Source organism: Telopea speciosissima, chromosome 10, assembly GCF_018873765.1.
Source record: "Telopea speciosissima isolate NSW1024214 ecotype Mountain lineage chromosome 10, Tspe_v1, whole genome shotgun sequence".
NCBI classification, from domain to species: Eukaryota; Viridiplantae; Streptophyta; class Magnoliopsida; order Proteales; family Proteaceae; genus Telopea; species Telopea speciosissima.
In genome coordinates, this window is record NC_057925.1 from 42,783,349 (window position 1) to 42,808,509 (window position 25,161).

The following is a 25,161-nucleotide window of genomic DNA, read 5'->3' on the forward strand; positions in this document are numbered from 1 at the left end:
CTCCCCGCTGCCTAGTGTGCCTCGCTGATCTGTTACCCCTGGGAGGGGACCTCCTAGGGCTCTGTTCCCGCTGAGGATCCGTCCTACGACGGTGTGATGTTGCACGCTGCCTCAGGTAGTTACAGAAGAGTCGTTGATCCTCGAGGGTCTATCGCTGTAGGTCATTGATCTGACCCATAGTTGCTGGGGCATTGGGGTCAGGTACCACCTCCACCACCACTTCGTTGTTGGGTTCGACTACCGCAACTTGATCATCGTCTGGGATCTCCCTCTCCAGAGAGACATGGTCCTGGTCATTGGCTCTGCGATGTGAGCTCTCTGGAGGAGGTGATCCATTCCCCTCCCTAGGGGCATTGTTGGTGGAGGGAGTGGTCTTCTTGCCTCGTGGTGCCATGGTTGAACAGTTATGGAAACAAGGTAGTAAAGATAATGGCTAGCGTTGTTCCCACAGACGGCGCCAATCTGTTGCATCAAGAACTTGCTCAGCGATCCTTCGAGTGTCATAACCTGCAAAAGACCCTAGGTGACAAAGGAGAACCGGTGTGGTTCCGGCCTAGGACTCTCCGATGCCTAAGTTAGATCTCTCTGAGCAAATAGATGAATAGTAGTATTCAAGATGAGTTAAGATGTCCCCTGATGGGGTTGAGTACCTTTCCTTATATAGTAGAGTATGGCGGTGTGGAGAGTCCCAGCTTGATGGCGAGTGAGCCGTAGAGTGGATAGAGACCCTGGGTAGCAGGGCTCTTCCATGGATGGTCGCCTCCTTGTGGGAGGGAGTACCCCAGTGGTGTTGGGATCCTTAATAGATAGATATCCGCGTGTGCGGTGATAGCTCCTTTGGTGTTTGAGTCCGTCTGGGCGACGTGACTTCTAGGCGGTGGCCTAGAGTCCTGGAGGTGGTATGTCTATAGTGATGACTGGATCACAGGCTAGGTGTCTCAACATCCACGTAGGTCATGTCTGGGGGTCGCGCCTATGAGGCTGCGCCCGTGGAGAGGTCACTACCATGGTGAGGAGGCCGTGCCCGAGGAGAGAGGTCGTGTCTAGGGAGTGAGGCCGCGCCCGAGGAGTGAGGCCACGCCCGTGGGAGAGGCCGCACCCGAGGGGGTCGCCTGCGGGTGAGGCCGCGCCTATGGGTGAGGCCACGCCCGTGATCTTTCTTGAGGCCTGCATCCAAGCTGGTTCTCCCCTGCTTTTGGAACGAGTTACTTCGTGGACCGGGACACGTGGCAGCCTCTGGTTGGTTCATATAATCTTGGATGTATCAGTTCCTCTCATAGGGAGGGCAGAAATGACGATTTCATCCCATCCGGGAAGTGTGTTCGAACAGGGGGTGAGGTCGTCATTTCCGATCCCCTATAAGAGGAACCTACGAACCTGACCAGGCAAGGAACCTGAGAAGAGTTAAGTCGGCTCGATTGGTGTAAAATTCTTTTAAATGGGTTATTTCGACTTGCGTGCACTAATCGAATTTTCAGTTCATTTTCTTTTGATCTTTTTGTTATTGTTATACAGAGGAATTCGGTAGTCGCGGTGGTTAAATGATGGTTTTCTTGTTCGTTGCAGATAATTTGCCCATATCATTTGTATTTGAACCCAAATCTCGTTGTTAAGCAGTATGAGTTCTGGCGCTTGATTACAAATTTCTTTTACTTTGGGAAAATGGGTAATCTTTTTACTAGAATTTATATCAAAATGAATTAATTCTTGGAAATTTTACTATATTTACTGCTTGTTAGTATATACTATTTGTCTGAGGCTTCTCATATATGTTTTCTTTGATGCATCCCTCATGCTTATGGGTATTGAAACAATGGATAAGGCATCAACACGCAGCTTACCTCACAGCTCAACAAAGTCAATCTCTCCACAAATCTCTCCAATGGTTGCAAGCACAGCAAAGTCAATCTCTCCACAAATGTCTCTAATGGATACAAACTCTCCAATCTCTCCACAATTATGTCCTTTGTAATCTTAATCATATCTTCTAGTCTTGTAACTAGTAAACATCTTCTCATCTTCCCTCTTACTAAAGATCAATGGGAGCATGATCTTTAGTAAACAATCTTAGTTGGGAGCATGATCTTTAGAAATCAATCTTATATTTAGCTCAAAAGGTTTTAAGGCAAGTAGAACGAAGACAGAGTATATGGTGTGTAACTTTGGTTACACTAGGACAGATAATGAGGTGGTGAAACTTGATGAGAGAGAGATTCTGCAAAGTGATTATTTTAGGTATCTTGGTTTAATCATAAATAAAGAAGATAATATAGTGGTCGATGTTTCACAGAGAATTAAAATAGGTTGGATGAAGTTGAGAAGTGCTTCCGAAATATTATGTGATCGGCAGATTCCTTTAAAATTTAAAGGAAAAATTTATAGGATACTCATACGAGCGGCTATGATGTATGTTGCGGAATGTTGGACAGTTAAGAAGCATCATATAGATAAACTTAGTGTAGCAGAGATGATGATGTTGAGATGGATGCGTGGCTAAACTAGGAAGGATAAAGTAAGGAATGGTCATATTAGAATTGATTTGGGAGTAACTCGGATGCATGATAAGCTACGAGAAAGTCGTTTGAGGTGGCATGACTATGTTCAACGGAGGCCTCTGGATGCTCTAGTACAAAGGAGTGATTTAATTCAGATTGAAGGAACTAAAAAAGCCAGAGGCAGACCTAAAATGACCTTAGAAGAAGCGGTGAGAAAATACACGCATAGCTTTGGCCTTGTATCAAGTATGACCTCAAATAGAGCTATTTGGAGGGCAAGGATTCATGTAGCCGACCCCATATAGTTGGGATAAGGCTGAGTTGTTGTTTTTATATTTGAATGGTAGTTGTAGTCTTGTAGAAGATATAAAGAAGTTTGTTTTTCATCTGATGTGTAACTGATGAACGTCCAAGAGGAGTATTAAAATGAGAAAATAAGGATAAGAAAACCTCATGGATGCTTTGTATTTGCATTACTTCATGCTTAGACTAGAAAAATTGGATTAATATTGGTTATAATGTATGCAACTGTTGAATTTTTACGGATTACCCGTTGATCCGTGACCCGAACCCGAATACATTAAAGTGTCCAAGTTCATTATGCACATGTTGCACATGTGATTTGACAAGGATTTTATTTCCTTTATTGTAATGATCTCTGATTATAAATAAAGAGATTGTGGACACATTGTTCACAAGCCATTATTTAAAATTTTCAACATGTTATCAGAGCAGGTAGGGGTCACGGTATCAAGTCCCCCTGGGAGCGGATAGGTGTTAAAAAATTATTTAACCATCTGTGTCCACCTTTGGATAGTCCGCCGTGTTAGAGCTCCTGTATAATATACATATTGTTTCTTCCCTTTCCTATAAGGTAGGCCTTTTAGAAGAAGCGGTTCCAACAGCAGCCTTACCCCTACTTTCGCAGAAAGGCTGTTTCCAAACTCGAACCTCTGACTACTTGGTCACAATGGAGCAACCTTACCTAAAAGAAATCCCTGTTGGAACTTGCTATATTACTCAATTTGAGTATATTTGCAGCAAACCGGGATCTATCTTCCAGTTTGTAATGATTATTATTATTTTTTTCAAAAGGTCATAAGAAAATACGTACAGGTATGCTATATCTAATGCCAATATTTCTTTTTAACTTTGTAGGTTCTTCTGGCATTTTCTGTCCTTGTTGGTACTAGTGCTTGGGTGGATTTGCTAGTACATTTCTTAGCCTTCGTACCAGACGGTGTGTCCTCTACTGTATTTTTTTAGCCCTTCTTTTCACTGTTTTTCCTCTCATTTTTTTTTGGGTGCCGGGGGAGGGGGGTTTGGTGAGTTAACAATTTGTCCAGGTTATGGATCCAGTGGGTTTTCTCGAAATAGTCCACATCACCATCTTTAAGTTTAAACTTTTGCATATTTTCCGAAGCATAGGTATGAAGCTTTTAAAGTTGTTTGGAAACACAACTTAGGTTGAGTGGGATGTCAGTTGTTGAAAATACTGGTTTAAAACTCAAATTTGGTGATGGGTCATATGGTTGAGATCAGATCCAAACTTTACATGTTGCTAATCCATGTATTGTACTACTCATCCAATGGTTGGCTTGCTGAGCCCTCCATGTGACTTAAAAAGGGCATGTAGATATAAACCTTCCTTGACAGCCACCATTAAGGACAAATCCCCTAATCCCTCCCCCCCCCCGAAAAAATATCCTCTCAAGTTCCCTGCTTGATACAGTTCATCTGGTTCCTCAAAGAAAAGGGGGGTGGACCCCATCCGGATAGTGTGTTCGGACAGGAGGTAAGGTCGTCATTTTTGCCCCCTATGAGAGGAACCGAACGAATTGTACCGGGCAGAGAACCTGAGAGGATAAAGATCCTCCTCCCCCTTCTTAAAAAAAAAAAAAAAAAAAAAAAAAATACACTTAACTTTCATGTATCATGGTATCATGCTTGCTGCTTGCAACTGATTAATCGTATTAGATTAATCCCATTTATAATTTTTTTATATACATAGTCCCACCGTCTTGTTGCCTAAAAGTCGTTTCATGTTGTAGGGAATGATAGTCGGTCACGCGTATTATTTCCTTGAAGATGTCTACCCTCGGATGACAGGTCGTCGCCCTCCAAGGACTCCTGCGTTTATCAAATCACTGTTTGCTGATGATACTGTTGTGGTGACCCGGCCAGCAAATGTTAGGTTTGCAGCTCCTCAGCACAAGACATTCACCAAGATTAGAATAATCACTCGGTGATGATACCTGTAGCCTGTAGGGATGTGGAAATTGCTGATACCAATTTTTCCCTACAAATGGTTGGTAGACTACACATTTGCTAAGCATTGTTGACCTTTTATAATTTGATAGATGCAATCTGATCCAGTGCTAAGGCATGGTGAGGCATGGTGATAGTGTAGCTTAGATGGTTGATGTGTCTTACTAGAACAGACATAAACGAATGTCCGGATATTTTGAAAAATGTTGATAAATATACAGAATGACTAAAAAATCAAAGGTATGGAAGCAATTTCATTTCTGGAACGACTCGATCAAATCCAAGATCAACTGCACGTTGAAAATGATGATAAATAAATCTATACGTTTAAGTGTCCAAAATCAGAACTCTCCAGAAAACAGAAAGCCTGAGACGGGAGCCTCTTGAACAACTACTACCAAGACCCTGCAAAATTTTCACATCAATATGTCAAATGAATGAAACTCGGACATCATCAAATGCTTAAAAACTCTTGATGCCATTTCCAAAATGACAAATTTCTCCCCACAAGCTTAGAAGAGCGTTGTATATGTTACATGCAGAGAACTGTGAGCCATGCCATCATCGCACATCTGCATCCATTTTCTCAGCTTATCTGCTCTTTCTTTCTCCAAATGAAATACACCTCCAGAACCTCATTGAGATTCTAAATGAGGAAACCCTTCAAGGATGAGGATTAAGCTAGGCTAATGGATTGGGTGGTACCGTGCTGATATTCTCTTGTGGGGTAGCTTCCGCAAGATGTAGAGGACAAGTGCTGATGGCAGGATCTCAGCCAACTGTTCAGACAATAAAGTTTTCAGAGAATCTAAGAAAAGCATGGATGCTGTTGGAAGAAATAAGATTTGGAGTAAATATATCATTGGCTTAATACATTACCAAGTAATAGATGAAGTTCAAGACCGGATGATTCAACACGTCAAGAGATCCATACGAGTCAAAAGCAGATAATGCGTCCTGTAATTCATGACCCTCAGAGTTAATACCAGTGTTGGTGCATGAATCCAACTTCTTGCAGCCTAACAAAATATTTCCAGTGCAAGGAAAAGAAAATGCATTGAATGAAGATGGAAGAAGTATATTGAGGTTTACATTCAAAATAGGTGTATATGTTGAGCAATTTTGGGGAAATAAGAGAACTGATGCACAAGATAACTCAGATCATTCAAAGGCATGACTTGTATCCATGCGCCTCATATTCGCCTGGAGTTCGCTCCAGAAATATAGCCATTCCTGCTCTCCCCCACCCCCCACCCTGCGTCAATCCCACGAATTTCTTATCCCTTCTCATTTGATCACGGCGGGGAAGCAAGTCAAAATAGAAAAATTTACATTGGGTTCAGGAATAATCAAGTTTGAACTGATGACTTCCACCATGTCTAGATACAGTTGTGCAAGTAGAACTTGGTAAAACAGTTGAACCCCCTAGTGTTGATATGCCCTGTTTCAAAGCCAATAATGACTTCTTACACTTAACCAGGTCAGCACCACTACAAGATGACTGATATTATCATACAAGGCCTCATGGTACAGACTCTTAAGTGGGGCTCTCTGGGTAGGTAAGCAGAAATTATAACTATTCTAATCCATGGTGGTGGCCTCACGCTTTATTGTTGAGAGATATTGAACCACAAATGCAAATATTTCTCCAATGTAGGACAATCTTTTTGTTTGCTTCAAGAAAAACAAAAATGAAAGAAGCAAATAGGTGAAGATCAACTCCAGGAATCTCCATTTCATATCCTCCTCTCCTAATTGATACCAGATCCCTCGACTAATTTACATACGTGCTCCACATATTGTTCATAATCATTAGTTGTCAAGGTGACACCTAGGCATCCAGGTGTCTTGGTCGCCTAGACGGGTGCCTAGGCGCCTTGTTGGTGTTGCCTTGCATCCAAGCACTCTCCAACACCTAGAGTTGCCTAGATGCTATGACAACTATGTGCATAATAAATTAAAACATTCTCCTTACCATGTGCGCTCAAGTATTGACTAGAAGTTGAAGAAGACCTCCATCAAGCTCAAACAGGCACCAAGGCTACTGACTGTTTCCTATCCAACCCACACACCCCCCCCCCCCCTCGTAAGAACACACAATATTTAAGGGTTCATGAGGGAAGACAAAATATTGGTCCCGCTGGTGCACAGCTGGGCCCAGGCCAAGAATTTGTTGACTTCTGAATGGGTGTTCAAATTAAGTCCAATGGTGGACCAGCCTATGAACACCCCAATTGGTCCCCATGATTGATGCCAGAGCTGAAATTAATAAACAGTCCCTCTCTTTCTCACACAAACACACACACAACCATACAAGCATGCAAATGTACATGAAGACAAATACTAGGAAGCTGCTGACTCTCTCGCACCATCAAGCAAAGGCTAGAAAATCAATGGTTCTTATTAAATGAAAAACTCAAATCAATTCTCATTAACTTGACAATCTACATCATTTATTGCAGTTAAGTACTAGCACACAGACAACTGAAATACATCGACACCACAAAGCAACTTTAGCCAATTCCACGACAGAGTATAATTTTGGATCATTAGGATGGAAATTCGTAACAAGAATGGAAAGAGCATCATTTTCTTTTAATTTTTTCTTTAATTTATTATCAATAAATTAATTCTCCAAAGCTTATTGAAATTAACTCACCAAACTATTAGGGATATCAACGGATAGTTGAAAATTCATATTCGATCCGTGTTCGTATTCGTTCAAGAGAATCCGTATTCGAAAGATCACTATCCGGAAATTATCCGAATCCATCCGAAAACTAATTGAATACGAATATTGTAATCCCAGTTTCCAACCGAATATAATCTGATTCGTTTCACTATCCGATGGTAATAAAATATCCCAAACATATATCCACATCTGTCTATCCGATTAAGTTACCTTATTGGATTTTTTTATTTATAATTTTGTAAGTTAATTAATGTGATTCTTTTTCTGAGTTTTGCATTGGTTTATATATATTGATTGATATATGCACTGTCCTATGTCATACATGGTAGCATGAATCGCATCTCGATTAAAAAAAAGAAACAATAAAATAAAAAGTCAAAAATGTGTCATATATGGTAACATGAATCGCATGACACATATCCATTAAAAAAAAAAAAAAAAACAAAAACGTAAGAAGACAAAAGCAATTGGAAAGCTGAAAGGACGAAAAAGTTTTGAAGCCGACAAATCAAGAAATCCTAACCCTCATCGATGACAACCTTGACCCTTCCGCCCACTGCGTCAGTGTGTCTACAACAGTACAACCTCAGGCAACCAAGTCTCCAACAGCGGCAACTGGCGATTCCAGTGGCTGCGGCTCAGGCAACCCTGATGACAGCATGTTTCCTTATACTCTAGTGACAATAAGATCCGACTCTGGTTTTCTTCTCTTTTTCTTCCTCTTCTTCTCTTTCATCCTTCAACTATGTTTTTATCCTTCTTTTTTTTATTTCTTATTCTGATTCTTCTTCCTTCGATTCTGGTTTTCCCTTCTTTTTTCCCCCTATTTCTCCTTCCTGTGATTCTGTTCTTGACTCTTTTTTCCTTCTTCTGACAACTTTGTTTTTTCTTTTTATTCTTTTTCATGCTACTCAGGTATTCTATCACAGACGAAACAAATAGTAAGAACAAGACTTTCCAAAGAGGACAGCAAAAATAAAATCAGAGCTCCATTGTTGTCTTCTCCTTTCTCACTCACTCCTTGACCTGTTCCTCTCTCACACACTCCCTGTCTATGTTTTTTGGTAATCGGATAGAAAGCATTCGAATATTTGGTATCTGTTTGCTAAACGACAAATCGGGTATTATCCAAAATCCATTTAAAAATTCGAATTTGACACTACTACATATCCAGTGGATAAACGGATTGGTAAATGAATTTGAATTCGGATAGTGCCCAATTCGATTCAAATTCAATCCGTTTACATCCCTACAAACTATAAGCTAGTCATGTCTTACATTCATTTCTGTGAATGATGATATTGCATGCAGTTTCATACATGTTGAGATTTGGAATCTGATGTATCTCGGGTCTCTCTAAGTAGAACTGCCAGGTCAAAGGTTGATCTGCTGTGATGAACTGAGGGGTCAGGATCTTGACTCTTTCCCAAAGTTGCAGGTTTGATTTCAGCATCACACAAGTGGGCTACATCATAATCCCAAGTTTTACAATGTCCTGGCTGAAAATTCTTCTGTCTTCATTTTCCTTTTTTTTTTTTTAGGGGGAGGGGGGGTGTGTTGGGGCTTAAATATCATAACTAAAATCTTGGTGAAAAAACTTAAGGCTTTGTTTCTCTTTTTAGCCAAGAAGACTGGAATAGAAGGGGGGGAAAGATAAATCTCTCCCCTAAAGACAGATCAGATACTTTACTGGTGAAGTTCACAGAACAAGAACGGCAGCAGCAAACCAAGCCATCAAACTAGACCAGGAATGGCCTAATATGTTTAATTGAATGTCCAATGGGTTATATGGGCAATGGGCTTATATTTTTGGATTTATTATTCTAATGGGCCAATTCTATAAGCTCAAATATGAGGAATTTGAATCCTATACGGGATTAATTTTAGTTTCTATTTTAGTAAATTGTATTCTTTATTTTAATAGTGTTTCTAGAAGGGTTGGATAGATATGCTACAATCCAGCCATAGTTTCTATTTTGTTAACTCTTCCTTAGTTATGAGGCGTTTCTAAATTTGTATTCTTGCTTCATTATTACAAATATGGGAAATTTACAACCTCCCTTGTTTAGATGCTCAATTAAAAGACCATCCCCCCCCAACTTTGACAAATTACGACCGTCTCCCATACTGTTGAATATACATTACAACTGTACCACCCCGTTAGCTCGGCGCTGTTAAATAGTGATGTCTGCAGAGGCTAACATTTTTAAAGACAAAAATACCCTTGATACTATTGAACTACCTATTATACCGTTGCACATAAAAATACCAAAACCCAATCTTCATTTGAACCCTGCAACTAAGTTTGCTGCCTTCATACACTCCGGCGACAACTGATGAGCTTCATTATCCCCCGGCAACCATCTTTATAACTCTGGCGGCAATAGACGACACCTGAAGTATAGACCTTCACCCTTGCGATTATCTTTATCACATCACATGTAAATAATTTCAATTCACTGCTGATAGGACCAGAGGACGCTGCAACTGCTGTCACCGAACCCGCCAGCCCTTGCTCTGCTGTTTACAACCTATTGTTTATGCGGGTGCACAGTTCCTGCTATGTTTGCCTGTTTTCTCCAAACAGAGGAGCATTTTGCTTCATTGTTGCTTCAACTGATGAAACTACTCAAAACCAAACCCAAAATATAACCTCAAATGCCTCGACGAGGCTCTTTTCAATATTCTTGGAGATGAGGCCTGGAACGTCCTTGAGGAGGTGGAATGTGCCCAACCTCTCTCAAATGTCCATCAATGGCACCATCACTATCAGGCAGGATAGTTTGGGCTACTGACACCAACTCGAACAAGGGCTTCTCAACGCCGGGCGCTGCTCCCATCTCCGAAAAGAGCTTGACCCACTAGACAGTTGAAGTGAGTGTCGCTTAGACCACAGAAGGTCACAGCAGTGATCTCAGAACAGACCACAGAGGATCAAAGGCCGAGAAGTTTGGTGAGCTGGTAGTCTGCTCTGGGCTGTCCCCACTCCTTGATGGTCTTGGCTGCTGCTACTTCTCCCAGCTTTGGCACCTCAACAACCACCATGTCCTGCCTAGCATCCAAGGAAGGCACCATATAAGCACAGACATTTGGGTGGTCCTTCAGGATCTCCTCAGTCCATGTGCATCCCTCCTGTGGTGCACGAAGAACAATTATGACTGAACCAGAGATCCTCATTTATGTAACTTTTCCTTCAATATAAAGTGAGCCAACACAGCACGTGTCCATCCAACCCATCATAGAATATTAATGTCAAAACCTAGCTTCACCGGCTCCAAAAGCCCCATTCATTCTGACTATTGCAGTTCTTGTTGTCCATGAGGATATTGTCATAGGTGTACGGCAGCCAAAGCTCTCCGTCGTCCAAGTCTTCGGCCATTCAAAATCCTTGAAATCGTAGAGAGAGAGAGAGAACCAAAAAGTTCAAACGCCGGAGTTAGAATGATGGTTGCCAGGGTGAAACAGAGGTGACAGTTGTTGCCGGAGGGTAGGGACGCAGCAAAGTTAGTTGCAGTATTCAGCTTCTTAGTTGCAGGGATGAAGATTGAAAGAAGAGGTTCAGTTCAAGCTCTCAACGGTGAAATCAGTTGATCAAAGGTAAGTGGAGTTGGGTTGGTTCTGTTTTAGTGCAAAGGGTAAAAAGGGCACAGTAATAACACCGTTAGAAAAAGGGAACAGTAATAATTTTTCAAAGTCAGAGGGATGGTCTTCAAAATTGGGCATCTAACAGGGGAGGTCAGTGTAAATTTCCCTATAAATATAGAGGGCTACCACACCCTAGCGACGATTTTCTGCCAATACAAACCTTGGTTGTACAATTGTTAAAACTGTGAGAAGCAGAAACCTGGTGGGGACTCCAGGCTGGAGATTGGTTGGAGGCCTTTCTGTACAGTGGGTGAGAAGCCAACATACTCTTTTACCTTTCTTCTTTCTTCTCAGTTGTTAAATCATCTCCAAGGCCAAACCAGTCGGCTGTGGGTACTGTTTTCCTTCCAAGCTTCTTCAAATCTGATGTATCAATCTTTCACTGTTTCTTCTTTCATGCCTGGGTTCTATTCTGGTTTCAGACTTACCATCGGTCCTGACATCTCCACAGTTTTAGGGTTTCATTCTAACAGCTTTCACAGGTTCCATTATAGGTTGTGTGTGGTGTTGTCAGAGTTCCAATCGGTTGAAGACATAAGCCTGTTGCTGCAATCGATGCCCAACTTAGTTACTTATCCAGTGAGTTTCTATTTCTGCAGGTCTTTTTTTACACGTACTTCCTATTTCTGTGACTCCAGATCCAACCATTGGATTGGAATCACATTTTGAGGGTTTATTCCGCTGTTCTATAATGTCCTTCGACCTGGATTACAGCCCCATCAGATTGGCCAGTTTTGAGTTTTTTCAAATCTCCCAATCCTGGATTTATCTCAGCCCTGAGAACCTGGTTTTCTTTGAGAATCCTAACCTAAACTATTAGGTGTCCTAGGATTCCATTATTTAGATTGTCTTATCAGCCTTTCATCCTCAAGATCTCCTAGATGTGACTCATTAAAAGGTGATTCCAGGAAGCTTGTATGTGCCATAAGATGCATGACATAGGCACTGTGAACCACAGTACGAAAACTTGGGTTTCAGTCTCGTTTTGGCCCAACTAAAATTTCGCCGAAAGAGTTTGTTTTTGCCATGAGTCTCGGTTGGTCATTACGGGGGGCAAATGGCCGAAATGACTGAATTTTCACCGAAACAGTGCATTTTTTTACTGCAATGTAGACATGACCAAATTTTCAACCAAAACTGTGTGGATTCCTTGATTTACCTGTTATTTTGTCTCGGCCTAGTCGAAATCACCAAAATTTCAAATTTTCAGCAAGTTTTTGAACTATGCTGTAAACACTCCTATAAGGTCCTATGATCCTGAAGGAAGTATAGTTGCACAAGTAACTAGACTGTTTATTTTCAACCATAATAAGTAGGTTTTCCGCAAAGCATTAACAAATATTAGTTCCTGAACATACTCACCAAAAAGCATCTGATAAGAAAGCAGGTGAAACATATTGCAGTAACTGATCCAACCTGAAATAACACACACACACACATTAGAGCCTTAAAATAACAGAAGCTAGTCTAAATAAATTGAGAATTTACTTAAATAGGAAGCAAGGAGAATGTCAACTTTACTTGTCATCATCACTTGCCTGATTAAAGGTACAACATGGATGCAAACATTTAGATTGACTTAGCTAGACCCCACATGTGTGTGTGACAGACAAGGTTGGACACAGACACATAAATCTTCTTTTTCTTTTTCTTTTTAAATATGCACTTAAATCATATTAACTTAATATTGCCATTCTTCTCCCGTAGGCGTTTTCTATACGGTTTATAACTGTATACTGTGCATTTCGCGATATGTATTTTTCACTTTTCCATAAGATGCAAAAGGACGAATGCATGAGATCATTTAAGTTGAAATTTATGCAGTACAAAAATATATACTTTCCCAGTACAGTACTCTAAAATCCTCCACTGTTCTAGGCTGCACCTTATTCCACACAACTAAGTGCAAAATATAAGAGGCTAGGTTCCAATTCTTGCTTGAAACTCAATAATGTAACCCATACAACTCAACTCAAAGCCTTATCCCAACTAAATGGGGTCGGCTACATGAATCCTTTTTCTCCATTCAGCTCTATTCAATGCCATACCTATTACCAATCCTAAGCCATGCATGTCTTCCCTCACCACTTCTGTTCGAAAATGCAAAAGCATTTCCATGTTCAGTGACGATAGTATTACTTCACAATAACCCCCTAGGAATAAAAAAATCCCTACTTCACAATACAACCTTACCAAAATATAAAAATAATCAATTATTTCTCTGGCATCTGCAAAAGTAAATTATTCCATTCAGTACTTTCCCTCTTATTCTCTTCATTAAAAGTTGAGAGGCACAATTAGCCTTCTGTTATCCCTAAGGTTCCTGATCCAAGAGAACATATTCAAGCTGGCTAGGTTCAGTTAAGTCTTACTCTAGATGTTGAATATTGATCAGAATGCCATTAAGATTTTCTAGGATAATACTGGTGAGACACATGATCTGCTAGTTCAACCCATTGAAAAATCAGAAATTTATCCAGCTAACCACAAAGAGGTATAACAGTATTAATTCTCATAAGCCGACTCAGCAGATCATTTCCCTAACAATGTGGATTTATTTTTCTTTAATCTAGAAATTTTGATAGAATTTCATTTCTCAATTGCTTAAATGGTAAAAGTATTATTTACAAACCCAATAATTTCCCCAATCTAATGCAATAAAACAAATGAATAAAATTTTCTGAAACATTTACCATGTGCCAAGATTTCTGACCATTATGCTAGCATCAATGCTATCACATTCCTATCAGATGGTTGAACTGATAAGTTTAAAGCACGCACCTCATGGAGCTTCTTTCTTCGCCCTTTAGATTCAATAGGGAAGCGCCTCAGCATGAAAAATAGTCTACAAGTAGAACGAAGGATATAACCATAACTCCAGTAGATCCAAAAGTATCTAAACTAAATGGAGCATACACTTAACAAGAATCTAGCATAATTGCAGATGCTTTAAAATTGAGAAGATTCACTATTCACCTTCCTCCATACAAAAGAAAACCGAGTGCTGCAGTAAATGATACAACTGGAAAGAAAATGAACAAAAAATTGCATATCAACAAGTGAAAATATTACATAGAAATATTAAGGGAAGAGTCTGAAGGACCACCATGAGATCTCTTAGACTGTACAATGATAAGGCTATAGTTGCAATGACAAACCTGCAATAAATATCTTTCCAATAGCTTCCACAACACTATTATCATTTATCCCCAGGTATATCCAAAGACAAACCTGATCACATTGTCCAAGTTAGACCATACAGAAGAAATAACAAACAATAGAGGCATTAGAATACCTAAAGCACAAATCAAGTTCAACTAGTGAATATATTAACTGAGTAATCCCCTTGAAGATATAAGTTTGTATAACCCATGGTGGTTGTGCAACTAGCACAGCATGCAATAAGCAATAACAACTAGCAACCTTATTAGAGATCTTAGAAGGTGCCAGCTAGCTCAGAAGGTCTTTGGCTTGTTACAAGACCCGGGGTAGAGTCCCACCTTAACTCTCCCCTCTCTTATTCCCCCCCCCCTTCTCTTTTATCCTGATACAAAAGTGAATATAATCACCACCCCAAAAGGACAAAAAAAAAAGAAGCAGAGATCTTAGACTAAATGCAGATTGCAGTGAAGCTTATATGGCAAAATAACACAAGGACATGCAAATGCTAGAAGGTGCTCAATGGGATGAAAAGGAATACTGGCAACTAGAAGTCTAGAATACAACAGCTAAAATAGCAAATTAGCAATTAAACAAACCTGGTAGCGAAAATGAAGTATCTTATAGGAGGTACAGAAGAAGGTAATTGTAAGAAACAAAAGCATACCTGTACAAAGTATATTCCACCATTAACTGAAATGTATACAATCCTGAGCATATCTGTTGGGAGGCTTCTTGCCTGTTAATGATTAGGAATGAAGACAGTCAGAATTTTCAATGTTCACATATTGTTTGATAAATTTTGAAAAGTATTCCCCTTAGTACAGTTGCATTTCTTACACAAACTTTTTTCTGGCCACTACTCCATCTATAAAGCACATGAGTACAAGCTTGAATATTTAGTATTGTTCTTCTAGGGTGAGGCCTTAGCTCCAAAAGACAAACAAATTGATGTCAGTCTCAATCAGGGCTGAAGGGAAAAATTGGTATGATTGATTTAAGTTGCATCCTTTGACAAACTTTGAACACAATGTTAACAGTGTCCATATGTAAAGCACCAATTCAATTAGAATTATCACTTGAAGCTTTTATTGGAAATCTAAGGTCTCAGTGTCCCTTCTTTTAAATAAATGCAGCTATTTTCAAATTTTGTTCTTTAACTTTGATATATTTATAGTCTTGATTGATGGCATTATAATGCAAAAATATCAATACTAACAAGTATTAATGTACTTGCTCATGGATTAAAGTATTTCTGGAAAAAATATTTGATAATGAGGGGAAAGTGAAAACTGGATGTGAACGATTGTCTGGAGTTTTTAAATGTAGTGAAAGTAGGTCTAATTTCCACGGTCATGGATTTTATCTTGGATTACTGAATTTATTTTTATTTTTATAAAAATATTTAAAAATTGCCACATAATACCTAAGAAAAATGGGAAATACGAAAAACAATATCCATCCATAAGAATGTTTCACATCTGATCTGACTAGGCATGCCTATAAATTGGAAGACTCCGTGTAATATTCCTGAAGAAAAACTATTTTATGTAATTCGATAAATTTTAAATAGTTTTTAATAGATGGTGCATTAAAAAATGGGTTTGTCTGTTTGTAACCAAGAAGGTTACAAACCGAATTGTAACCACTACTTTTTTACCCCAATACAATGAGGTGGCACTATAAGGGGGGCCTAACGATGTAATTTCCAACCTCCCCTTCCTTCTCCCTAGCCCCCTTTCGTTCATTCCCTCATGCCGACGGCAGCCTCACAGCCCCCACAAGTGCTCCGCCCCTGCCTTGATACTCGACCCATCTGGGGTTGGCTCGCTCCTTGCAATCACTCTGCACCAGCAGCAACAGCTGTGTCACCACCCTGGCCGCCACCGCACAAGACACATCAGCACGCCGGTGAAGATAGCTTCAGGTACTTAGACCCAGAATACTTCCGGCGACAGCAACTGATGGAGAAATCTGATGTGTACTCAGATGGGGTTGTTCTGTTCGAGGTCTTGTGTGCAAGGCTTCCCTCAATATTATCCTTCCCAAGGAGCAAATCAGTCTCGCAGATTGGGTGTTACACTGCCGAATGAAGGGATTCTGTAGGAGATAATAGATCCTCATCTTGAAGGAGAAATCAACCCTGACTTCTTAAAGAAGTTTGTGGATACAGCAGAAAAGTTCTTGTTTGACCTAGGGAATGATAGTCCTTTAATGGGTGATGTGCTGTGGAACCTTGAGTTCGCACTTCAATTGCAGGAGAACCTTGCTGGAGTCAAAATGGAGGGGACATGGATGGCAGGGGAACACATACCCCAAGCCAGTCTGGTGGGGCATAAGATGAGGCTAATATGGGTATCCATGGGACAAACTTTGGCGAGAGAGAGGGAGAGTGAAATTACAGAAAAGTTCACTTAGAGAGAGAGAGAGAGAGAGACCAGGGTAAAAAAAGGAAAAAAACATTGGTTACAACAATCAGTTGTAACCACTAACCACCTTGGTTTCAAACAGATTATTACAGTAAAACAACATGTAGAGACTTTAAGAGCACATTTAGCACCATTCTTAATATACTATATTTTTATGACATATTAACTAAACTTCCATATAATTTAATAAAATAAAAATTTTCATTCATCTGATAAAAAATGCAATCTATGTTACTCTCACATGGGCGGTAGAATACTGGGAAATGAATTATGATTTTCTAGGTTTTTTATATTTCTCGACGACTTGCTAGGAAAAGGAATCTGCGTACCAAAAGAAAACACAAAAGATAAGGAGAATCCCAATAATATTACAAAGAAATTAGGTATTCGTACATAAATATCCTTTAATGTTACAAGTCAATTGAAATGGGCACATTCTGGGCTATGCCACAGTGGAACTATTACCATGTTTAGTTTGAAACTAAGAGCTCCATGTATGCACGATAGAAGGTTACCTTATGTAGCAAGCTTCTTAAACACCCATGCAAGGTTGTATTTCTTATCTTAAGGTTCCCATATTTACTGGATCTTATTGCAAAAATTTTGGAGTTTTTACAGGATTTCCATGACCTTCCATGAAATACTTCCCACTCCATGGAAGAGCAAAATCCATAGTGAACCAACTTCCAACCTTAGGTGAGAGAATTGATCCCATTATGATTACAAAAGGCTATCAGCCCAAACGCAAATAAGAAAATAAAGTGTTATTACCACTTGCCTGATGATATATCTCTGCCCAAAATAGGACAAGTAGGGTGTAGGTTGAGAAGAACAGCAGTCCAGGAAGATCCAATAACACAATAGTAATGACCTGATCCAAAAAAAAAAAAAGCTATCCCCCATCAACATAACAGGTTTGGACTATAAATGCTACTTAACACAAAATAAAATATAGTCTCCATTAAGCCACAACAAATTCATCATCTGCAAAAATTTGATCAATAAACAGTAGGAATTTCCTAGCCAGTTCCTTGAAGCATGTGCTAATTGTTGCACCTAAGTTCCATTTGATTGGCAATAGCTGGAAGTCACTGGCCATCATTAATAGGAAGGAAACAAAACACACCTTGTTATAAAACTATCCATGGTTTCCAAAATAATTTGATGGAAAAATCATCTGAGTCATGGATAAATCATGTTTTTACTAAGGAACAGAAGCACTTTCTTTACAAACACATATGACCTTATAGACACATCATACTCAAATGATACTTTTCATTCAACATTATTTGAAATATATGACCATGTATATGTATCATGCATTCATTCTCAATATGATTAACTAAACTGCTGGAAACGCTTCCTCTAAAAGGCTAACCTTGTAGGAAAGGGAGGAAACAATATATTATCATATAGGAGCTCTAACACGGCGGACTATCCAAAGGGGGACACGGGTAGATAAATAATTCAACATTAACTTCCAAGGTGCTGTTCCAAATCTGACTTTCAATTATAAGCCACTTTGATCATGCATATCTAAAAAATTAAGAGAAACAATAGATGAAAATACTAAGAGTACAAACATGTCACATTGGTATGGGTGCAGGAGTCGGAATCCTCAGCAGAGCCTTAAAAAATAAAAATAGAATTCAAGGACTCAAGATGTACATGTAATTTAGACTTTATATATTTTAAAAATTGGTTCACATCATTTATTGATACAAATAATTTTACAATCTCTATGGGAGAGATAAACGACTATGTCCAAACTTCAAGTACTCCCTCCGAATACCTCCAAGGCTCCAAGCAGCCATTCGGTACCAGGTTGTCATACATTAGTCGCAGAAATCTAGGTGTGCCCATGCTGTACCTGTGTGGGAGTCTGTTCCACATGGGCAAAATGCACAAACGTCGCAACTATTTAGAAGTCTCAGGTAACATAGGTGAAACAAGGGAAGCATTCTGATTGATCCATTTTTTTCAACAGATGTATTCTGATAAATCTTTGGCCATTCCAATAGAGTTCTCTGTCAGTCTGTCCAAACATAAGTATCCTTCAACCCTATTAGATTAGAATAGAAGGATCTCCGGTCTAAGGTTTTCTTCAACTATAAAAAACAGCTTCTCTTGTATTATATGAATTTGGTTAAAAATATTGATCTTGAAACTGTTTAATCATGTGAATTTATCATTTATTAGTATTTTCCACATACATATTTATTGGTCTCTACCTTTATCATTTATTACTATCTATACACATAACTAATCAGTAATAGATATTATCATTGGGTGCAATGTCTAGAGCATGTCTAGTGGGCTATCTCTTGACAACATCATTAGTTGTTTTTTTCTCTACCACGCGACAGCTTAGTTAGTGCTCAGATTTTGTGGACATGTCTGCATCATCCTTGACTCATTTGTTTAGTTTCAGCAATTTGGTTAAGACAAGGATGCCGGGGAAAAGGTTCAATACATGGTGAGTGATCAAAATTTGAAAGACGGCCAAACCACATGGTTCCTTATTGATCCAATGGTTAGAATTCCACACCAGCCCTTCCCCGGTTCGATGGTTGATAATGCAAGGGGAGAGAAAAACCACCAGATGTTGGGCCATATGTTAAGACAGGCCACCACAGCATTTTACATTTAGCCAATTCTAGGTGTGTTCCATTTAGGTCAAATTCCCACATCAGCCATCCACATGGCTGAAGCAAGCTTCCCATCAAATTATTTTTTCATCACTTCAGCATCTTCCAGTCAACGCTTCACTTTGGTAACCAAAACAATTAACTAAAATAATAAGTTTCTTTTTTCATAATCTCTCTCATCATATACAAATTTCATTTATTAATTTTAGTATTATATATGTGATAGTCAACCTAATTCCAAAACAAGTATGACTTTCCATAGGCCACAATTACTCAAACTGCAGTCACATCATGTCTGAAATTTGATGCCACGTTGATGCATAAAATCTAACCCGTTATTTTGATTTAAGGTAACATAATTGAGATAAGCATACTTTTTCTTTCTTTGGGTTTTGGCCTTCCTAAAGTATTTCAGAGCACATACTCTTGAATCTTGATTACTCTGGTGATTTTCACTCTTTTTCCTCCTATAGGAATAGGACCCCTCAGTGATCAAAGGAGGACTTGACCAACAGAGCATACTGCTTTGCACCTCTGTCTACGAATCTAGTCTTTGAAGCATAAAAGTTGGCATCTCAAGCAAGGTACCTTGGGCTATGACTGGCTTTTCCATTGATTCAGGGATTCATTGTCGAAAAGAAAACAACAATAGAATCGAGTAAAAATATTGATTTAAAAAATGCATATGGACTGCATTGAATCAATCGATATAAGGGGGGAAAACACGAAGTTACAAATAACATATATATATATAAATAACTGAAAAAAAAAAAAAAAAAAAAAGAACTAACCTTTAGCTTCAAAAGAAATACTTGCTTGTGAAATCCAAAAACAAGTGCACGCACTGCAATGTGCAAACTCACAATTAAGGTTAAGAAATAAATTTCAAACTGATACAGCCATGATCGACACATTTAAAGTCACCTCCGTTTACAATGAAGTTCATAAGATGAAAAACCTTCTGTGTTGTCCAACCATATTCCGGCGCTCGCAGTTCAATCCTAATTAATTGAATCTGCACAACATTAACAAAAAGACAAGATCATGAGAATGCCATGGTAAGCTCTGTCAACCACTCGAACATCTAGAAATCGTAAAGGGTCCAACTTTGTAAACTCTACAGGTTCTCAACTTGTAGCAGCAGAAGAAACAGTGAAGAGGAAGAAAAAAATATATTTGAACTTAAAAAACCATACATTAATCCCCATCTCACTGTAGAAAATCCTGAACCGAAATCTCATTTTAGATAAAAGAAAGGTGAAAAATGATGATCAACGAGAAAAATTTGGAACAAAAAAAAAACCAGTAATGCAACGGCCAACAACCCCCAATCATAAAAGCAGCACAAATGAAAATCAAACCTTCACCACAAACCAAAACTAATTCAATCAATGTAAATAAGAGAACAGCCAGAGAAAAACAGAGAGGAAAGGATCAAGATGGCAAACCAAAGCAACGGAGGAGACGAGGGCATAAGCAGCACAGAGGGCGAAGAAGATCCCGGCCTGCCAGATAGAGGAGTTGTTTATCTCGTCCCACCAATTGGAGGACAAGACTCCGAGCTCCATAGAGAACATGTTGAAAGACGTTCTCATTCTTGTAATCTTTCCTTCTTTGAGCTTCTAAACGAAGCTCTGCAAGACCCAAAACGAAAGCAGAGCTCAGAATCCGAGGAAAACTTGAGCTCCAACAACAGAGACTAGAAAGGAAGAAGAAGAAGAAGAAAGAGGAGGAGAGCCGTAATTCACTTCTCCGTCCACAGCCCCCCTGCCCCTAACCCGCACCTAAGCTTCCGAAACTTTGGAGTCTCGCTTTTGTGAGGCTGTGACTCTGAGACAGAGAGAGAGACAGACATGAATGACGACAGAGAGGTGGAGAAGGGTTGGTGGCTCCGAAACGAGTAGAAGTGTCGAACCGAAGGACAAAACAGTTAGCTGATTTGCTCTGTGTTGTTGTAAACTTGTAATTAAATACAGCAATACTTCCCGCAATAAAGGGCAGAGGCAGATAGAGCATTTCTATCCAATTATGCCCTTGGCTATGTCCCGATATACAGATTTGCCACTATATAGTATTTACACAGTACAAGTGGACTTCCTCTTCCACATTTCCAGTCCAATGTCATCCAATGTCGAACAAGAGCAAAATTTTATCTGCTGCTGTAATTGGAGCATTGCTGCGTGCATCGCGCGGTGCATCAACGGCCATATGTGCATAATGGATCCCACCGTGCATACATGGTTGTTGTTGCGTCACATAATGGGCATAGCAGCGCTCCAATTACAACAGCAGATAAAGGTCCTACCATATCGGTAGCATGATACGAACAGGGGGTAAAATGGTTAGAAAACTCATCTTTAAAGAAAATTCAAGGGTATTCTTTTCTGATACAGCCAATCCAAGAAGATACCGTATCGGTATCATATCGATTTTACTTATTGCCAATACCCATTCTGATACCGTGCACTAAAACCATGATGAGAGTTAAGATCCCCTGCACAATAAGATCGGGTTAGGCGGGCTTTTTAAAACCCCAATCCAATCATGAGTCCCCTTAGTTGTCCCAGGTTCGACCTTACCCTATTTCAGGGCCAGAAGTTCTTAATCTTGACCCACTTTTAGGGCCAAGGTTTCTTAACCTAGACCATATTCAGGCTTAGGGTGGGCTCAAGTCGTCAAGGACAAATTTACACCCTTACAATACTAGAAAAGGATCTTATCCCACCGTGGCGGGAGCTGCACCTGTGCAACACCACTAAACAACAAGAAAAATAAGGGTAAGGTAGTTATTTCATAGATGGGTCCCACCTGGGCCCTACATGTGAAATGACCACCTCCCTCCCTGTATTCAGGGTGGGTTTTGGTGCTGCACAAGATCCAAGTCCTACAATACTTGTCTCATTAGTGTCACTTAAAGGATGATGAAGGTTATTTATGAAAACAAAAAAGAAGAATTGTTGACACACGAAACGTACTGCTAGGAATTACGAAGGCAAAAAACATTTGGCCTGACAGTCAAAGGCCAAGGTGACGTCAGCTGAAAGTGAATGAGTGAATCGCTAATCGAGATGACTCAGCGGAATATACTCTTTACTTTTTTGTTTGATAAAAAAAAATCTACTATACCTTTTTGTACGATTCATCACCCCCTCTTCTCATTGATGCAAAACTGCACACGGGCATCGTATGAAACCCTATTCGTTTCTTAATGTAACATATTTTTTCTTTAAGGTAAAAAAGCCTATTATTTCACATGTACTAGAAAAATATGAATAAATATAACTCTTGATAATAACATAAGGGTTGGTATTCTCTGTGAGGTATGTGTGACCCTTGCGCACATAGAGTCAATGAGAACACGCACATTAGCATCGTGGGGTCGGGATTTCTGTCTTTCATGGGGGGTAGGGCGATTGACCCCCCTTTATATCTTGGCATGAGTGTTATACTCACCCCACAGAAAATTTTCTCCATAACATATGACAAATTATTTTGAATTTTTTTTAAGAATAAGACAAAAAAAAAACTATTTACATGATGTAAATACATTCATTGAGCTATATAAAGTAAGATGGACTCCTCCTAAGCATCCTTTCAAACTCAACCCAGATGCCTCTCAAACTAATGATTTAAAGGGGATAGGTTTCATCATCTGAGACTCTAGAGGCCATCCTACTTCTGTAGTTTCAGAACCTACATGCTTCAAGGTGAAGCACTTGCAATCTTTTTCAAGCCATATCAGAGGAAATTGGCAATCTTTTGGTAGAATCTGATAACAGGGACTTTATCTCATCACTCCCCCTGAAAAACCCTCCAGCCCGCTTAGAAGTAATCAACATTATATAGAATATCAAATACCTACTTTCTTTTTTTAGATCTTGTACTTTTGGTCACATTAACAAAGAGATTAACAGCGTAGTTGACTCTTTGGCCAAGAGGATGTTGTCCTTAGCATGTAGGACTTCTTCGCCCCTATCTATTTCATGGTTATCTGATTTTCAAATATTGTGCGCCCATCACAACATTAGTAAATAGTTTTCCTTTTACCCCCAAAAAAAAAAATAGAGCTATATTAGGTATTATCAGAGAATCCTTTTTAGGAAATAAATAAATAAAGACAGAAAGATGATAAGAAGATGAATATGAAAGGTGATTGGGACATTTGGACAGGGCAAAATTTGATCTCCACGTTCCAATTGGCCCTTCCACTCAAACCTCAAGTTATGCTTTCTACCATGTGTTTTACGTGGGCTTAAAAGACTATCCTCAATACAATACTATGTTTTGTGATCTAGAGAATTGGGTGGCATTTCTTTTCTTTCAAAAGGATATCTCGCACAAGAAGAAAAAGGAAACAGATTTACATCGCTGTGGGAGTTTCTCTTCTTGGCTAAGAGCCATTAATAAAAGAAGGTAGAGGCTTTGCTACACGCACAATGTGCAGTTTCATGCCTTGAAGAAGGAGCATTATGGAAAAACATTAAAAATAGAGGGATATATGAGACATTTTATAGGAATGATATTACAGTAATTTCAGTCTTATGGGGAGTGCATGTATGCAATTTTGAAATTAAGCTAGCATTGTACAAATCTTTTACCCGTAGAATAATAAGAAAATAAAAAACAATCAATAGAAACATTATTTCAAATTCCCTTAGTTTTGAGAAATTGTTATTTGTATTTTGTAATTCTCTTTGCAAATTGTTTTATCCATTAAAAAAACATATAATATGTGGTCTCAAACCACTTAATATGTATTGAGAAAAAGAACATGAACTAAATGTTGCAATTATAGAATTTAGTATTAGTATCATATCAGTATTGTCAGTATTTGATATTGATATAATATCGATACAATCAAATATATCCCTGAAAAAGTGAGCTAATTTTTAATTTACACCCAATATGCATCGTATCAAATATCCGTACGATGATGACTGATATGGCCATCGATACTATATGGCAATACCTATATAACCCTGGTTGCTATGGAGTTATTACCAACAAAGATGGTTTTTTTTTTTTTTTTTTTTTTTTTTTTTTTGGGGTGTTGGTCCCTCCCTGCAAAATGACCTACCCCATTGGGGTAACAAAGATAGATTATCATTTATCTTGTATTAGAGTTATTTGTAGCAATAGGGAAATTAACCTTTCCCCTTTGCTTTTCATTTTATAAATGCTGTTTTAGTGAAAATCCATTGAGGTTGAAGTTTATTAATGAAAGGGGAAGAGTTATCTATCTGACAAAGTGGCCCTGACAATGCGGGGGTCAATGGGGAGTACACACGGAACCATTAATAGGGATGGGATTTCAGCCTTTCAAGGATGTGGGGTGGTCATTTCACCTCATCCTAGGTTTGGGCGTAGGCGCCATAGTCCCAAACATAGTTCTTTTTCCCTTAATCAAAATAAAGAGTTAGAAGATCAAACTTGAAAATTTATGGAAATAAATCCAATTATTTTATTTTTTGGATTTGGCATCTTTTACTTATGAAAAAAAATATTGTTCTGTTATGCATTAATTGGTCAAATCCAACCTAAATTTTGTCACATTGGATGAGGATACGAAAAGGAATATTGTTTTCAATAGATTTTATAGAATATATATTAACATAGCAACAACATTGAACTGTTTTATTCCATTTCACTTTTTTTTTCCTCTTAGGATTTGGCCGAAAAACAAGCAATGATAGAGATACCATGCTGAAGATAATTTTGTTGAATAACGGATTTTGATCCTCTATGGCTGGGCATTGTGCGGCCACCAGTTAGGGGTGAAATGATCACCCTACCCACTGCCCGAGCAACCTGTCTGAGTGGGGTCC

General features: G+C 39.1%; 1 protein-coding gene and 2 long non-coding RNA genes across 4 annotated transcripts in view; 2 read left to right on the forward strand and 1 right to left on the reverse strand.

Moving 5' to 3' along the window:
- LOC122642810 overlaps nucleotides 1–21,457 on the forward strand; it is a 32,879-nt gene extending 11,422 nt beyond the window's left edge. Inside the window, exons 2-4 of the long non-coding RNA XR_006330106.1 lie at nucleotides 1,567–1,666; nucleotides 3,172–3,174; nucleotides 21,426–21,457. This is a non-coding gene — a long non-coding RNA (uncharacterized LOC122642810). The remainder of the gene's footprint in view (nucleotides 1–1,566; nucleotides 1,667–3,171; nucleotides 3,175–21,425) is intronic.
- Nucleotides 3,484–4,752, forward strand: LOC122642809. The gene is made up of 2 exons (XR_006330105.1): nucleotides 3,484–3,707; nucleotides 4,547–4,752. It is a non-coding gene; the product is annotated as an uncharacterized LOC122642809 (long non-coding RNA).
- On the reverse strand, nucleotides 5,258–21,022 carry LOC122642808 (tobamovirus multiplication protein 1-like). 2 transcript variants are annotated; one of them, XM_043836410.1, is made up of 11 exons: nucleotides 20,785–21,011; nucleotides 20,261–20,351; nucleotides 20,128–20,180; nucleotides 17,467–17,559; nucleotides 14,927–14,998; nucleotides 14,259–14,331; nucleotides 14,077–14,122; nucleotides 13,882–13,945; nucleotides 12,463–12,516; nucleotides 5,643–5,720; nucleotides 5,258–5,542 (listed from the first exon to the last, which is right to left on the reverse strand). In XM_043836410.1, exons 1-11 carry the CDS (start codon nucleotides 20,929–20,931, stop codon nucleotides 5,450–5,452), a joined length of 864 nt encoding a protein of 287 aa, XP_043692345.1. In that variant the 5' UTR covers nucleotides 20,932–21,011; the 3' UTR covers nucleotides 5,258–5,449. The 2 variants fall into 2 exon arrangements, 1 of the variants encoding a protein (XP_043692345.1); XR_006330104.1 differs by lacking the exon at nucleotides 5,258–5,542 and having other exon boundaries at nucleotides 13,794–13,945; nucleotides 20,785–21,022.
- Nucleotides 21,458–25,161: the final 3,704 nt, after the last annotated feature.